Here is a 17,446-nt window from a genome sequence, read left to right on the forward strand (position 1 = left end):
ACTGCTGGACAAAGCACAATGCAGAAACACACACCCAAGTGAATAAAACTAAACAAAAACATAATAGTGCATTTGTGCATGATGTTAAGACTTTATTTGATTCTGATCATTCTCAGCATAAACTGAGCACATTAGGCACTGGAGAATAAGACAACCAGTTACCAATTCTAGCCATGCAAGACAGTTAAATTAAGCTGTACTTTTAAGTTAAGCATCCTTCACCCTCCGAATGTTTGGTTTAGCTAAGGTGGCTTGAGACATTAAAGTCAATATCTAGGTTGTCTGGTTAAGTCGTGGAGACAGTAAATGGCAGGTTAGCAGTACCCTCTCCTGGAAAAATGTCATAACTACAACATCAAGGTGTGTATTGTTCATTAAAGATCCCCTGCAGTCACTTTATTCCTTAAAGCTCAGATAATCAAAATTATTTTTGAAAATAACAAAACCCATAAAGAGATTGATTCAGCACAAGAAACAAAGAAAGATGTACATTTGTAGTTTAAAGTTTATTTTATTATTTTCTTTTAGTTTTGCATTAAAATTCAAAATCAATGCATGTCTGTTACAATCAGCAGTTTGAAAACTTTAGAAATTGGTGATGGACAGACATAAAATGTTAGTTTATCAATCAAAATTAGGATTAGAACTCAATTCTAGCTGGTCTGTAACAGATGAAACTGAGAAGAGTATTGCAGGGTGCATCATTCCAGCGGTTCTCACCTATGGAAATTCAGATACGTTATTCAGATGAATTGTCAAATATGCTTTAGTGTAAAGAGAAAGCCATAAATATAAATGTGTAAGAAAATGTGCAAAGTTTGAAAAACACCTTTAACAGTTTATTTTATGCTAAATAAAAAATATTGTTAAATGGCTTTAAATATATGGACAACGTGTATATATTACCTCCATAGCCCATTTCCACACAATGTTCACTTTCTCCGTAATTATTCGGTTCACCAGTATGCCAGTCACTGAACTCAAACTTTGATCCGTCACTCCAAAACCAGACAAAGTCCTAAAAAACATTAAATTAACATGATCAAACTTGCTGCTTCCTTTTTATCTTTAAATAAGAACTCTGATAGGCTAATATACACATTTCATTTTGAGTGTGAAGCTGCTTCTGGTGTTTGTTAGGGCAGTGCAAACAAGCCTTCAAACAATCAGAAAAATCACAAGCAATACATCTGACAAATTTAAATTTGAACAACATTTACTGTTCATTTAATTTCAAAGTTTTACATTCATCTGACACTGGTTGGACTGATATTTGAAGGGAAATGACAAATCAGCTACCTTAGTTGCATCATGAGCACCAATCCAGGTACGGGTGTTGCCTTTACCATATTTTTTCACAAAGGTTTTTAGGAAACTGTTTGTGAGCTGACTGTTGACAGATGCAAGGTTTCCTCCGAGGTCAATACATTGTTTCTGTAAGAATAAAGAGTTTGGCTCTTAATGAATCGTGCTTTTTTCTTCCGGAGCATCAATTAGCATTTGAACTTTTTGTCCCTCAGCTGTCCTCATTGAGAAAAGATCTCAAAATCATACAGTCAATGTTTGAAAGGGTTTAAATATGCAAACGGTGCTTGAAAACAATAGTAGTTTAACTGTCAAGGACAAACAAGGAACTCATGAACAACTATCACAAAAAACATAGAAACAGCTGTGGATCATCCAGGTAACAACACAGTATTAAGAATCAAGTATATGTAAACGTTTGAACTGTTGCATTTTTATAAATGCAGCTATTATTTTCTCTTGAGGATTATATGTAAACATTTTTATGTGAAATATCACATTTATAAAATTTTTGCAGATGTGTGCAGATAAGTGTATGTTACATTTTGACCACAATTGTATCTATATTACAGAGAACCCAAAATTACCTCTGCTTCAGCCCATTGTTTTAAGTCGCTGAAATATTTAAAGCATTGTGTTCCAAATTTCTCCCAGCCTACGGGGCATTTTCGACCAATGCTGAAAGGTTCTGCAAGAAATATTGAATAAAACTTAAGCATTTGTTCCAAGAGATTGATGAAATGTGTGAATGTAAAAAAAGAAGCGTCAACCCTTCTCATCATCTGCAGTAAAATAGGGAAATTCAGTCTATTTTGTTCATTTACCTTCAGACTTGACTCCATTTACAACCAATGCAAAAAGAAGGAATGCTGCAGAAATCCACATGCTGACAAAGTCCTATTAATATCAACATTATTGTAAATATAATGTAACGAATAAATGCATTAACAAATTTTAAAACACTAAAAATGGAAATACAATAAATAAAAGTCATACCAAGTGAACCGAAATTCAACTAAGCAGGCAGTAATACTCGTTGGTATAATACTCAGTCCATTGCTTGAAATCAGCTTTATTTATACCCAGTTGCTCAGTCACAATGTGCAGCTGGTTGAACACCAATGAAAACTTCTTTAAATCTATCAGTCCTTATTTGGTAAATAAGACTTGATCCTGAACATCCTCATTTGTGATGTTGCATTGTGTTGCATGTGAATTTCAGTGTATTATTCTTAGCTGATTACTACTATTTGAAATAAAAGCAAACTAACAAAAATAGTCACTGTAAAGTGATTGAATGAAGCTGTAGGATTTTGCTTTAATAGATATGAATAGTAATTTATCTGTTCAGATATCATATTTCAAAGGTCTGTTTACTTCCATTTTACCTGCTGAAAATATGATGTGAAAAGTCTATGTTCAACCTAATTATAAAAATAAAATAAAAACACACATTTTCAATTAATTATCCTTTTTACTTTTAACTTAATTAAATATGAACTGTGCATTTTACAAATTAAATATTCAATTCAAGTTTCAATTTAATTAAAGTTTTTTTGGTAATAACCAAAATAGTGTGCACATCTGTCATTCAATTTGTAGCCAAAAGCCCAAAGCGAAAACATTGATATTCACTTGAATTCAAAGGCATTACATTTTTATATAACAGTAAATATGATCTGTTTTACATTTTTGCATTTGATGAGTAAGTTTTATCACTCACAATGTCTCTATTTTTTGTACTAGAAATCATTAAGTCTGGGTATGTTATATTCATGATGTATTTATAGAAGTATACATTCATTTAATATAATTATTCTGCAGAAGGTGCAAAAGAAACAGAGAAAAAGGGATACTGGAAATATTACACAAGTTTAACCGTTAAAATGTCATGATGATTTTGCATTCATGCCATTATCTTTATCAGACACACCCAGTGAGTTATGTGAGTATGAAACATGTTGGTAAAGTTTTGCATATTACAGTTTAAGATGGTTTTGGCCACACACTTTTTAAGCAAGTCTTACTGTTATAATATTGTATATATATATATTTATATACAAGAGTGCATGGCAACACAATAGAGCACACTGCAGGCTATAAACACAAATCAAACTAATTATATATAATATTATTATTATTAAAACACAAACAATACTATTACTCTCTTTACTCTATTTAGAAAGAAACAGTCATGGTTCAGGGTGCCTCATTGGCTCCCCCTGCTGTCTGTGTTGTAAAGTCATCTACGTCAGAAACTAGATCTCTCTCCAGCTCCACCAGCTGGCATAGTGGTTTGATCAGCTGTAGACTAACCCTCCCACTGCCTGAGTTATTATGCCTTCTCCCGAACCCGATGGAGCCATTCTCTGTCACGCTGAACCGCAGCTCAATCCTCCTGCTCCATACTTGGGTGAACCTAACATATATCACTTCTTCTTATCTCAATGCTCTCTGACTTTCTAGCTCCAGCCTTCCTGTTATCCCAAGGAGCAGTCCAAGGTGACATTTACCATCACGTTCTTGGTGGGTCAAGTGAGAGAGTGGGGAACGGCCATGTGGAATGACAAATATCACTGCTGTTCTTTGTTTGAGTCTGTGGCTGGAATGCTAAGGCGCTCTGGAACCATTTCCTACAAATACATCAAGGGCGAAATCAAACTGCCCTCTAACCTGGACAATTTGATCGACCTCACCACCTGGGTGGAAAACCGAGTTGCTCTCAGTTCTCGACATTGGAGGAGCATGTTTCCTCCTGAGCACATCATTAGAGCTGCGTCAGAAGCGGGGATTGACACACCTTCCCAATGTGTCGTTTTCCTGGAGGACAAGATGATGCAGGTTAGGAGAGCATGGCTGACTGTAGGGGAGCGATGTTAGCGATGTTATCACCAGGACAATCAACTGTGTCTCTGCTGTCGAGAAGCAGGTCACGTGGCAGTTTTGTGCCCGACAGTGAGGCGGTGCATACCACTTAAGGGAGCATGGACGGTGAGCATCACTACAACTCAACTGCCCTCTGGTGATCGTTCTGAGTTCCAAGTGTCATTACTGTTAAATGGGACTGCTCATCAGGTGTCTGCATTGATCAAATCTAGAGTGGAGGGCGATTTCATGGATTCTGGGCTGGCTACATGCTTGGGAATATCGTCTGTTGCCCTAGCCAAGCCTATGTTGGCTAGAACACTTTGCGGCACCCTTCTCACCAGTATTACCCATGCCACTAAGTTTGTCACACTCACACTTTCTGGCAATCATGCTGAGGAGATCTGGTTCCTTCTCATCCACTCATCCACCGCTCCAGTGGTTTTGGGACACACCTGGTTGATCAAGCATAACTCCCACATTGACTTTACTCAATGTAGTCTATTATCACTGTTTTAGCTTGGAGCCTCTTCTTGGGTGGTGCATTGTCCCCTGTAATGTCTCATTCTGTGTTGCAGGATGAGCCGGTGAATCTGGCAGATGTAACGGAGGCTTTCCATGACTTGAGAGCGGTTTCTGAGGTTCTGAGGTTCATCTCTGCCTCTGCACTGCCCATACAATTGTGCAATAGACCTGTTTCCTGGCACTTCTCTGCCTAAGGGATGCCTTTACTCTCTGTCCGGACCTGAGAGGTAGACCATGGAGAGCTATATTCAAAATTCTCAGGTAGCAGGCATTATCAGTCCCTCTACCTCTCCAGCTGGGGCAGAGTTCTTCTTCGTGGAGAAGAAGGATGGTTCACTATGCCCCTTTATAGACTATCAGGGGATGATTGACATCACAGTGAAGAATCATTATCCTTTGCCGTTGATGTCATCTCCCTTTGAGCTATTGCAGGGTACAACCATCTTTATGAAGTTGGACCTCCGCAATACTTATCACCTAATTCGGATTAGAGAGGAAGACAAATGTAAGAACACCTTTAACACACCCATTGTGCACTTTGATCATTTGGTCATGCCATTTGGGCTTTCCAGCACCCCGGCGGTCTTCCTGGCACTCTTCAACGACATGCTTAGAGACATAGTTGGCTGGTATGTTTTTGTCTACCTGAACCCTCTACCCTTTTGTCTGACAGCTTGAGCAGGCACAATAAATCTGCATGACACATGCTTGCTTTTATTTAGTTTCTCCTGTTTTATTAAAAATAAAATAATGATATTCACAAACATCCTCACTGTATTATTAAATATCTGATATTCTGATTCTGAAATATGTGCAAGTAAATCTATTCGGTAGTTTAAACACTTTTATTTGTTAGTTGATCTACACTGGGTGATGGGCGCAGCAACGTTAGTTCCCACTGAATCCGAGCTGTGGGATTTACAAGACGCAAACACGTTAAAGTAGGTCTCTGGTAAACTGGGAGAAGAGCAGAGTAAACTTTAAAGTTAACTACACAATCTGCATATGATATCAATAAAAATATGTCGTCACATTATATTTGTAAGGATCATTAATGCCGTTTCCATAGACATCATCCTGTATTCTACAAACTGTTAATATATGGTTTTGCTAGTACTTATGTGTATTTAAATGTCTGAGAACTAAAATAAGCATTATATGGTTGAAAACACTGAAAATTTGTGATAATATGATAAGTGCTCAGAGCGTCCAATCTGGCTCCGCGCCAGCCAAAGCACAAAAGTGGATTTAAATTCAGCAGTTGATGACGTGATGCACAGAAAGTTTTAATCACATTGGTGTGATCGTACGCTTCAGGGACCAGCCAAGACTGATCACACTGGTGTGATCGTACATGTTAAATGGTTAAAAGATTTGTTTATCTCCACTCCTTCGTCATGCGCATTACTAAAACCACAAACTGCCTGACAGAATCAAGACCGAAAACTGAAAGTGAGCAGCACCCATTTTCCCCTTGTTTGTTTTCCACCAGTTTGGAAAAGTGTTTTGTTTTCCCCTTTTCCCTGCTGTGATGGAAATCGTGGCATGCTTCTTCACCCTAACCCACCTAGATCTCCCATTTGAGAAGTATGTGTGGGAGTGCAGGCTCCTCGTGTTGATGACGCAATACTCAACTCAAGATTCTGGATCAGGGCCAATTACTATCGCTCTGTGGACCTCCCAGACACCACAGGAGCGAGCTAGAGGGAAGGAATCCTTCCTCTCTACCGTCTCGTCGTTAATCCCACCGGTCGCCACTGACTCAGATCTGCCAGCCGCTGCCAACTCAGGCCAGCCGCCTTCCACTAATTCGGCACTGTTGGACATGAAGCTGCCCCCAGAATTCATGGCTCCAATCCTCACCCCAGAATCTGCTCTGGAAAGCTCTCTTTTGTCTTCTTTATCTCCTTCATCTCCACTGGTCCACTTCATCTTCTGCTGGTCCAGTCCAGCACTTTTTTCGTCTCCAGAGCATCTCCCAGAGCCGACTCCTCGAAAGCACCTGCCAGAGCGCCCCTTAAGTGACCAGTCCTCCAGAGCTCCCTCAAGTGCTTGCTTCTTCAAAGCACTAGAGGCCATCTATGAACTTCCATTCTGTCCCGTCACAGCTATGGAGGCCGTTTATGAACTCTCGTCCTGTCCCATCACGGATATGGAGGCTGTTTATGAACTCTCGTCTTGTCCTCTCATGGCTATGTCATGATCCGGTCTTTGAACTGACTTTCACACTACACAGTACAGTGCCTTTCCTCACCTAGGGTCTGCCTAGGGCCTGCCTAGGGCCTGCCTGTTTCACATCTCCTTCTAGACAAAGAACAGGTGCCCTCTTATACTTCCAGGCACCCCACTAATGAGGTCATGGGCTGTGTTGTCCAATCAATTTGGAAGTGTTTTCACACATGCTTCAAACACAGGTCATGCTGATGGCATGGTATTTCCCGTAGTGCCCACCAGAGGACACAATGTTTCATTCTCTCTTGGGGAATCATGCTAACATGTTTTCATTTACTCTTTCTGCAGGTTTTGACGAACCTCTTGAAGATTGACTATGAACATAAAACATCTATTAATTAATTCTTATATGAATGCAATTTATTTGCTTAGTTCAGCAGCTGCAGCTTTTACCTGTCTCCATGTTTGCAGGTGGTACAATGGCCATGGTATATTCAGACGGTGGCAAAGCTGGAATTTCCTCATAAAGGGGAAAGTTATTGATATCGTTACATGCACGGGGTGAAGATGTGGAAACTGCGGCTGCTATGGTACATGCGGGAATATTCATCTGTTACTGAATATAAAAAGGCAGTGTAATTAAGTAATTGAGCTTTTGAAAAAAAATAAAATATGAATGTACGTTGTATGTGTACATTACGTTATGTTAGAAACACTCAGATAATCAGTTAGGTGCTGATTCAGTTATTGAATTAAAGTCTGAGAAAATCTAGTGGTACCCTATTTATTTAAGCTGTCACACTGAAGTGCTCAAGTTCAGAGGAAAACAAAATCATGATGAGAATAAACTGATTATGTCAGTAGTATTACTACAGTAAACCATGTTATTTTGTCAGCAAACAAGTAGACTACTTATCTTCATCTTTGTCTTGGTACATGTTCATTGCCACCACAATTGTGACAATAATGTGCTATACTTGTGTTTATATCTAACTCGTTTCAATCTTTCAGTTTTTTTTTTTTTTTTCATTTTGGATCAAACTCAAAAAGTTTGTGTTACCAGCCAAGATCCTGAACAAGTATTATATGACTGAAAACAGCACAAGGGTGAAAAAATGTCAAAAACAAAGTTATGTGCTTTTATGAACCTCATCCCTTACAAAAATCAACCATGGTTTTATTGCAGTTAAAATGTACTAATGATTTTTATTTTTTTTTGGCGTATTGATTACTAATTTGTGTAACCACATTTTTACTACAAATACCATGGTTAAACTATGGTTAATGTAGCAAAACCATGGTTAATTTATGGTTACCTCGGTTAAACTAGTAACCATGGTGTTTTGGTTTTCTTTGAAAAAGCATGTCTTTCTAAACATTTAGTTCTTTTATCACAGTATGTAAACCTTACTGTACGTAGGGAATTATTGAATTTTTGTTTTTTTTGCTAAATCATAGCTGTTCCTTGACTTGATTCCTTGATTATGAATCATGTTTCATATAAAAGTTATATAAAACACGGGCCACTTCATGTCATACTTTGTGTTTCACTGTACTTCAGAATTCTTTAAATGATGCAAATTTTAGAGTTTAATTTTAAACAGGGGTAAATGACTAGATTATTCTTACCTGCGTGTTGATATTTAAAAAAAAAAAAACCTCCTTTCTTAATGACATCACTGCCTGAATCACTCTACCTGTTTATCTGTTTACCTGTTCATCTTTACTATCTGTGCATTCCACTGCAGCAAAGAGGAACCTGCCATGCAGTTGCATAGTGAAGTGAACGTGCATTAAGGTGGGTAAAAAATTAAATGCTTTACACATGGCATTTTAAATGTGTTCTATTATGATTTGGCCAAATGGTTTGATCCAATAATTAACTGGGTAATACTTTAGATTAGGGAACATATTCAGTTTTCCCTCAATAAATTCTATAAAAAGGAAATAAATGTGCTATCACCCGTCCTCTCTGTGGGATGCCCAAGTTTACTTCACTATATTACAATCAAAAGGTAATCTAATCATGACAAACCTTATCTCATTGGAAAGGTCTAAACCTCCTAAATAGATATTTTACCAATTTTAAAATAATAGATTAATTTATGACAAGAGTGCACCTCAAAAATCTACATCATAGCAGGAATTCTGAACTTTGTCAAAAAAACAAAAACAACAACAACAAAAAACTGTCTTCTTTGTTGGGTTTTTTTCTGTCACACTAAAGAAATCATCAAAAATTATTTTAATTATTTTAAAAATACCAAAATACCATTTTAAAATTAGACACTACATTTCCATGAACATGATACATCAATATCATGTTACAAAATGTTCTAGTTCATGAATTACACTTTCATGTCTATGTACAAAAATGTGAGTGACAGTTTTTATTAGTTAGTAAGGTAGTTCTTAAGGTATGTGGTGAATTAAGGGATATAAAATATGGTCATGCAGAATAAGGCATTAAAATGTGCTTTATAAGTATTAATAAACAGCTAATATGCTAGTATTTTGCATGCTAAGAAACAGCTAGTTGTGAGAATTGGCCCATAAAATAAAGTGTTATCATTAATTGTATTAGTACTCCTTCCACTATCATGGCATGAGAAGAATATATCTTGCTGAAGCAGTCTTGCTTCAAAGGTACAAACATGTTGTATCATTAATTTGACTAAAGGACAATTATTAATTAATTCATAATTTATTAACTGTGAAAAATAACAAATGCACGAAAAAATCATATGGGGGAAACCTCCAAAATCAAAACATAAAAAGGAAAAGTAATGCAGTAGTGATAGTGATTGCCATTAGATACTCTGACAGTAAGTATTTCCATTTTATTACAGTAAAAACAGAAAGAAATATATATTTTAAATGCAGTAAAACACCGCCATGATTGATTGATTGATTGATTGTTTGACTGATTGACATAATTAATGAAAATTTGGATGTAAAATCTGATTAACTTAATGGTTATAAAAATAGGCTTCAATTACTGTAGGCTTCAATCCAGTCATGCTTTTTACAATTTAGTGAGATTCATCCATATACTGCTCTGAAGCCAAATACTGGTAGTGTCTAACTGATCTCACACCACAGAAATTAATTAAAGACCAGGGCTATGAATAAAAACCTTAAAATGTTAAATTCTTTTTATTCAATTTAGTCAGGTATGCAGTTTGTTGAAATGGTACAGTGCAGAAAAAATGATATTAACCTGATAAAATGCATTTGGCTCATTGGCATAAATCTCACACTGATCTGATTCAGTACAAATGGGTTGATTTACGTCTTGCTTTTAAAGCTCATCCTTGCTGGTTTCACTGGTAGAAGACTTAGAGTCTTTTATCGGTTCATCTAACACCTGAAAAGCAGAAACGCACCAACTATAATATTCAAATCAATGAGTTTTTGCTCATAATAACAAGTAACAATAAAGCCGTCTGTTGGCTTTTGACTGACCTCATTTTCATCATCATCATCATCATCATCATCATCATCATCATCACCTTCATCCTCATCATCATCTTTACTCTCTTCTTCTGGTAACACTCCTCCATTATCCAGGAACTTTGAGAAAGTCTCCAAATCTCTATTTCCATCATAGTCAACAATCTGATTTCACAAAGTATTTTAAAAGCATTTGTCAGTACCAACATGCTCAAGTCAAGTCAAATTTATTTGTGTGCCGCTTTTATATTTAGAGACAATGAAAGCAAACAAGCAGTTGAGATATGTAACATAATATATGTTGTATAGTATAAATGCAGATAAATTAGGACATACTTAAATATCCAACTTTATGTAATTAGCTGGGCAATAATATAGTTAGATTTTACAATGAAAAAAACAGCAGTTGAGATTTTCTAATTAGTATATATACAGCAAATCTCAAACTTTAAAATATTTAATATGAATAACTTAAAAATGAACTAAAATAAAACACTACTTAATGCCCTTTTACAAGATAACATCTTTAAGTGTGAGTGGTGCTGTTGCAAACCTTATTTTCAGTCCCAGCTGGAAAGTATTTAATGGTAGGAAATCCCTGTATAGTGACATTTTCCACATCATTTTGTGAAGCATCCATCTTCGCAATGACTATGTTCTCATGGTCTTTGTACTTCTCGCCCAACTCATCCCATATAGGAGCCAGTTGCTTACAGTGACCACACCATGGAGCATCTGTGAGAAGGGCATAAATGTTAAAGCCATTATTATTATGTATTATTTCAGTTTGAGTAGATAAGTGCTAACTTACAGAATTCCACAAAGACGTTCTTAGTCTCATCTAAAGCCACTTTGTTGAAGTTCTTCCCAACAAGGATTTTAACTGGATTCTTGTCCCAGTCCTCTGGAATTTCTTGAGTCTTCAAAAAGGGCTAGATTAAAGCACAGACAGATCTGGAATCTTAAAAATGTAAAATAAATAAATAAAATAATATATTAAAAATTATAATATTGCTGCATTACACACCTTCACAGTACCATCCAGAACACCCTGGCAAAATGTTCTCAGTGTATCTTTGTTGATGGTTGATCCTTCCATTGCGTACGTCACCACTTTCTCAGTGTTGATCAAGCGAGTAATAGGAGCATCATTTGCAGAGATGCTGAAATACTTCAGCACATGATCCACTTTGTCAGACGTAACATCTAATGTGATGAAAAGCACCTACGTACACACAGACTATGAGTATTACAAACAGCATTTTAGACTAATATGACTTGATTCTGTAAAGTAAACTTATATTAAACATCACATTAATATATTTATTTATTTAGTAACAATTGAGCTATTAAAACTTACCTTTTCCTTAAACTCACTGGCAACATCTCTAAAATCTTCTAGAAGTGCATTCTGGGATTCCACAGTTGTATTAATGAATAGAAGCATGTGATTACGGACCGTAGAACTAAAAATTAGTTCAGCATTCTGCAGAAAGATAATGTAAATTAAAAAGTGTTTTTGTTTTGTTTTGTTTTGATAACAAAAATTGTGATAAACTTCATTAGCATAAACATTTTTATTCACGTACATATAATATTTTAAAGACAAATTTTTTATTGTTTTAGCAACTGTTTGTTCATTGGTTAGTGAAGTTAATTTTGAAGTGTTACCTCTTCATTAAATGGAATGACAAGTTTCATACTGTTGGACTGGATAAATGAAATCATCTCCCCTTTGTCTAGCTTGCTTTCTTCTGTGAGTGGCAAGTCTGCCCGCTCTTCATCAAACTGGAATTTACACAAAGAGAAAATTCTGTTTTCTTAAACAAGAAAGTTACATTTTTGGGCGTGAACAAAAATTACAGATTTTAATGAATCTTCAAAGTGAGCGCATCTTCCATTTTAGGCACACACTGGATATTTAGTTTACTTAGAGGGATACTCCACCCCAAAATGAAAATTCTGTCATGAATCACTTACCCCCATGTCGTTCCAAACCTGTAAAAGCTTTGTTCGACTTCGGAACACAATTTAAGATATTGGATGAAAACCGGGAGGCTTGTGACTGTCCCATTAACTGCCAAGTAAATTACACTGTTAAGGTCCAGAAAAGTATGAAAGACGTTGTCAGAATAGTCCATCTGCCATCAGTGATTCAACGCAATGTTCTAAAGTGATGAGAATACTTTTAGTATGCAAAGAAAACAAAAATAACGACTTTATTCAACAATTCCTCTCCTTGTGTCTCTCTACATTACCGTAGGGTGACACAGAAGAGCGTACGTTGCTTGCATTCAACGGATATTCACCAAAATGGCACTATGGTGATGCAGAGAGAGACAAAGGAGATGAATTGTTGAATAAAGTTGTTATTTTTGTTTTCTTCGCGTACAAATAGTATTCTCATCGCTTCACAATGTTACTGTTGAATCACTGATGGCAGATGGACTCTTCTCACAATGTCTTTCATACTTTTCTGGACCTTGACAGTGTAATTTACTTGGCAGTTAATGGGACAGTAATAAGCCTCCTGGTTTCAACCAAAATATCTTAAATTGTGTTCCGAAGATGAACAATGCTTTTACAGATTTGGAATGACATGGGGGGTCAGTGATTAATGACAAAATTTAAATTTTGGGGTGGAGTATCCCTTTAAGTCTCAAGCGTGTGGTTTTCACTGTCTTTAAAGAACGCCGATAGCATGAACCAATAGCTTTCGAGTGCAGGAGGTGAACACGCATTCCATTGGTTGCACTAATTGACTGAACATGCCCCCTTTGCTGAACGAGTCAGCATTTTATTGTTGAACAAACTCGGTCATGTCAATGGTTTGTCATGTAAGTCTAACTTATCTACATTAATGAGAGAAAGAGAATTGTTTAAAATGACTAATGACCATACAAAATTAACTCTTTCCCCGCCAGTGTTTTTTTTTTTAAGTTGCCAGCCACCGCCAGCATTTTTGATCATTTTCACAAAAGTTTCATGATGCCCAGAATATTTTGTTGTATGCATACCTGAACATGTGATATGTCGAAATGAAGAATAGAATCTCTGCTTTTAAATACAATAAAAATAAGCTTCATGCAATCTCTTTGATCAACATGAATGTGGGTAAAAAAATATTGCACAGTCCTATCCACCTTATTCCAACACTCCATGAGGCTTTGCCCAAATTATGGGTATAGCTTCCGTTAAGATGTAAACAATCAGTTTAGAGCTCACTCAATGAACACAATATTTTATTTTTTAATTGGGTACAATTTTATGACACTATTCTCAGGGGTGCCACTATGGTTTCTGGTCCCCCTGAATAGCATATTGACTAATAATTTCATAATTTTTAAAGATAATAAATTGTATTTACCTGTGAAAACAAACAAACCTGGAAATAGACGTGAGGATTTGAGGAAAAAAAACAAGAAATTCTTAATTTATTCCAGTGAATTATTAATGGAATATATAGTAAAATTAAATCAGAAGAACAAATGTGCAGTATATGTTGTCCATTTTCCAAACATGTGACTGCAAAGGAAAAAACTAAAAATAATCATGAGTAAAAGAATGCAGCAACTGACAAGAGCTCTTGCCATAGATATTCTTGTTATAACGTCACGTTAAAATAACCTGTAGAATGAATCAGTGAATAAAGAATCTCCTCAGACAATGAATTTGAATCAGCGGGATGAATCAAAATACCCACCAATAGTGCTAGAAGTATGGGATTACCTTCTTGAAGAGCACCAATGAGTCACTTTTTACGTCATACTTCTTAAAAAGCTCTAGGTTGCTTGTGATTCCGAAGTCAACATCCACTGCTATTAAAGTTACATCATAGAATGTCTTTGCCTTATCACTATCCAAATCCTGGGACAGAGAGAGCAAATTAACTTTTTTACTGATAAATCTTTTGTTGTAAATAGGGAGTGTTATAAGGCAATGTTAGATCTTAAAAGTCGGTGACTTTATTCAAACTATGGGTAATTTACCTGGAAGAATCCAACCACAACCACATCATTTGCATCCAGCAGAGCCTCTACACTCTTCACATCATTGAGAACCGTAGCGCTGGGCCCCGTGTGCCTCTCCAGCCACCTCGTGATTCCTTTAACCGTTCGTTTTCCTGTTCAAATCACAGAAAAAATCCGATAAGAAATATGCCTATGTATGAAAATATCATCACACATTCAAACACACCAAACACATAAATGTATTACCAGAAAAATCTGTGACATGTTGCCTGTTGCCATCTTTGAAGAATTTAAGTGTGGGAAAGCTTTCCACATTGAACTCTGCTGCAAGATCTCTCTCTTCGGCCGCATCCACTTTGGCCAGTCGTACTTCAGATGACCCATGTTTCAGTAATCCAGCAACTTCTGCATAAATAGGCTCCAGACTGCGACAGTGACCACACCATGGAGCATCTGAAAGAAAAAAGCAAATTTTATACCAGCATTTAATTCATATATAAGACACACTGGGGCTAGTTGTCACACTAGAATGTTGTCAGAAAAAAGGCTATATTTCAGTAACTACATTTTTTTAGTCAAATTACAGATATAGAGTTTTATGACTTTTATGACTCCTGAAAAACATTGATGATAATAAAAAAATTTTTTATTGAGGATCTTGAGAATATTATTCTATAGAATGATTTTTGAAAGCTCATGTACTAAAGGCTGCCACATGAATACATAATAGTTTACAATATATTAAAATGTAAAACAGTTATTAAATATTTCATACAAATATTTTTGAACAATGTATATTGTATATATACCAAAGTTTTTAAAGAAATATTACAAGAATAAAAAAGTGAGACTATACCACTTTGGAATTAGTGCATGTAAATCAGAATTAAATGCCAGTCAAGTTTGAAATGCTTTTGCATAAATGTAACAATTTACAATTCATAAATACATACATACATTACATACATTCATACATAATTCATACATTCATAATTTTTTTTCCTTTGTCCTCTAGCATTTTACTGCAATGTCAATAGCACAATACACAATTATAGCATTTGCATAACTGGCCCTCCTTTCAAGCGTGGGAGAAATAACAGGTGTGCTCCTAATGGATGATGTGTCAAACAAGCGTTAGCAATCTTTGAGCTTTTCTTGTGCTTCTCATGGATTGAATAGGCTAAATGCATGCAACTAAATATATATAAAAAGTTTTAAGTAAAATAAACACGTTTTTCTTCTTATTTTGAACACTCATTGAAGTGAAAAGATATTGCAGAGTGTTTTATTGCATTAATAAGACAAAGATCAGAATGGCCATTTGTAATCCCAATAGTTATAGTACATGAACACATGATAAGTAAAAATTGATAGCCTGAATGCACTGTAAGTCGCTTTGGATAAAAGCGTCTGCTAAATGCATACATTTATTTAATTTAATTTATTTATTTTAATTTATAGTCATATAGTTCAAAGGAATGTAATTTAGTGTACTCACAGAATTCTACAAGCAGGTACTTGTTCTCACTGAGAGCCCTTTTAAAGTTAAAACTATGAAGGACCAAAACATCTTTTTCTTCTGTAATGTCATCTGTCTTTTCTGGTTTCTCTGGTTCTTCTTCAGAGCTGTCCTCAACTTTCTCAACTGTTTCCTTCTCTGCCCTCACACAAAGGCCGCAGAGCAAGAGGGTGAAACCCAGAATGTGTAGAAACCTCATGATCGTTCAGTTCAGGGGACTACAGTGGAAGAGTGCTGAAATGAGCCTTAACATGCTGCTGTCTGCTCTTGTGGTGCTGATAAGAAACCACTGACGCTGATGAATCATTGTAGAGCTTGCGTGGTGCAAATCTACTGGTCTTACTTGCCACTTCACATGTGCTCTAACAGTGAGCCGTTGGAGAGTGGAAAATTAACATTAGATTACAGGCAAATACAATAACGTTGGAAATTGATATCTCTTAGTATCCCAAGGAATATAGATAGCTTTCTTCCTGCTTGTTTCTTGCCTTCTTTGTTGCTTCTCTTAGTATTGAAAAGATGAGCTAAATGAAACCTGTTCTTTATTATTTACATTCATTTTTTTATCAACTTTCTGTATATAATAGATTCAGATGTTGTTGCAAATGACCTAACCATGTGTCCATATCTGGATTTTCTGCCCACATGCCATGCACATTCACTTGTGAGTTACTCCTGCTCAGACACGTAAGCACTCAGAGCACAGAGATGAAGAAAGAACCACACAAACTACTGTAACATTTAAACTGATGATGAAATTATAGAGAGGGACATACACGGATGATGTTCTCTCTGGCACTGCACACACACAGATTGTTATTACCAGGAAATATGTTGAAACCAGCTTACCATGTGCCTCTTATTCTTTTCTTTTACTGTTATTCTTCTATTGTTTCAAAGCCCTTAATGAACATCAATAGGGAAGTCATGGCCTAATGGTTAGAGAGTCAGACTCGCAATCGAAGGGTTGTGAGTTCGAGTCTTGGGCTGGCAGGAATTGTAGGTGGGTGGAGTGCATGTACAGTTCTCTCTCCACCCTCAATACCATGACTTAGATGCCCTTGAGCAAGGCACTGAACCCCCAACTACTCCCCGGGCGCCGCAGCATAAATGGCTGCCCACTGCTCCGGGTGTGTGTTCACAGTGTGTGTGTGTTCACTGCTGTGTTTGTGCACTTTGGATGGGTTAAAAGCAGAGCACGAATTCTGAGTATGGGTCACCGTACTTGGCCGTATGTCACTTTCACTTCACTTCACTGTGAGTGTTATTACATGGCTGGAATACTTGAGTCTGATTAATTAACATTAGCTGTTTAACTGACTGCAGACAATGGTATTGTAGTATCAATGATACAGTGTACTATTATTTTGTTAATGTTTTTTTATATTTTCTGTTTTCATTTTCATTTTAGTTTTAGTTAAAGTTTTTGAATTTTTTGTTGTTTTTGTCATGTTGATTTTTTTTAATCTAAATATGTCAACGTGTCTACATAGTTTCTATTACTTTTTATTTAGTTTTAGTTTATTATTGGAGTATTATTGTAAAGTTTTTATATTTTATTTCAGTTAGCCCTAAAAAAGAAGGCTTTATTAGTTTTAGTTGACGAAAACAAACCTAACTACAGGTAAGCAATTTC

General features: G+C 36.2%; 2 protein-coding genes across 2 annotated transcripts in view; both read right to left on the bottom strand.

Moving 5' to 3' along the window:
- Nucleotides 1-491: 491 nt before the first annotated feature.
- Nucleotides 492-17,446, bottom strand: part of si:dkeyp-75b4.10 (galactose-specific lectin nattectin) — a 32,803-nt gene continuing 15,848 nt past the window's right edge. Inside the window, exons 2-6 of the mRNA XM_059551515.1 lie at nt 2,130-2,202; nt 1,893-1,993; nt 1,300-1,434; nt 907-1,018; nt 492-720 (exon numbers count right to left, since the gene is read on the bottom strand). Of these exons, the coding sequence (XP_059407498.1) occupies nt 641-720; nt 907-1,018; nt 1,300-1,434; nt 1,893-1,993; nt 2,130-2,190 (489 nt within the window). The 5' untranslated portion in view covers nt 2,191-2,202 and the 3' untranslated portion in view covers nt 492-640. The remainder of the gene's footprint in view (nt 721-906; nt 1,019-1,299; nt 1,435-1,892; nt 1,994-2,129; nt 2,203-17,446) is intronic.
- LOC132141851 (protein disulfide-isomerase-like) lies at nt 9,596-16,061 on the bottom strand. Its single transcript, XM_059551514.1, has 11 exons — nt 15,790-16,061; nt 14,538-14,744; nt 14,310-14,443; nt 14,050-14,187; nt 11,992-12,108; nt 11,681-11,806; nt 11,348-11,545; nt 11,132-11,252; nt 10,874-11,055; nt 10,333-10,485; nt 9,596-10,234 (listed from the first exon to the last, which is right to left on the bottom strand). The coding sequence occupies exons 1-11, from the start codon at nt 16,007-16,009 to the stop codon at nt 10,169-10,171; spliced, it is 1,662 nt and encodes a 553-aa protein (XP_059407497.1). The 5' UTR covers nt 16,010-16,061; the 3' UTR covers nt 9,596-10,168.

This window comes from Carassius carassius, chromosome 6, assembly GCF_963082965.1.
Source record: "Carassius carassius chromosome 6, fCarCar2.1, whole genome shotgun sequence".
NCBI lineage: Eukaryota > Metazoa > Chordata > Actinopteri > Cypriniformes > Cyprinidae > Carassius > Carassius carassius.

Excerpts from the sequence above, each read along its gene's own strand:
- LOC132141851 (XM_059551514.1), bottom strand. The coding sequence starts at position 16,009 with ATGAGGTTTCTACACATTCTGGGTTTCACCCTCTTGCTCTGCGGCCTT. Across the intron at positions 14,745-15,789 it reads GTACCTGCTTGTAGAATTCT|ATGCTCCATGGTGTGGTCAC; the intron begins GTGAGTACACTA and ends TTTTTCTTTCAG. Across the intron at positions 11,056-11,131 it reads GAACGTCTTTGTGGAATTCT|ATGCTCCATGGTGTGGTCAC; the intron begins GTAAGTTAGCAC and ends CCCTTCTCACAG.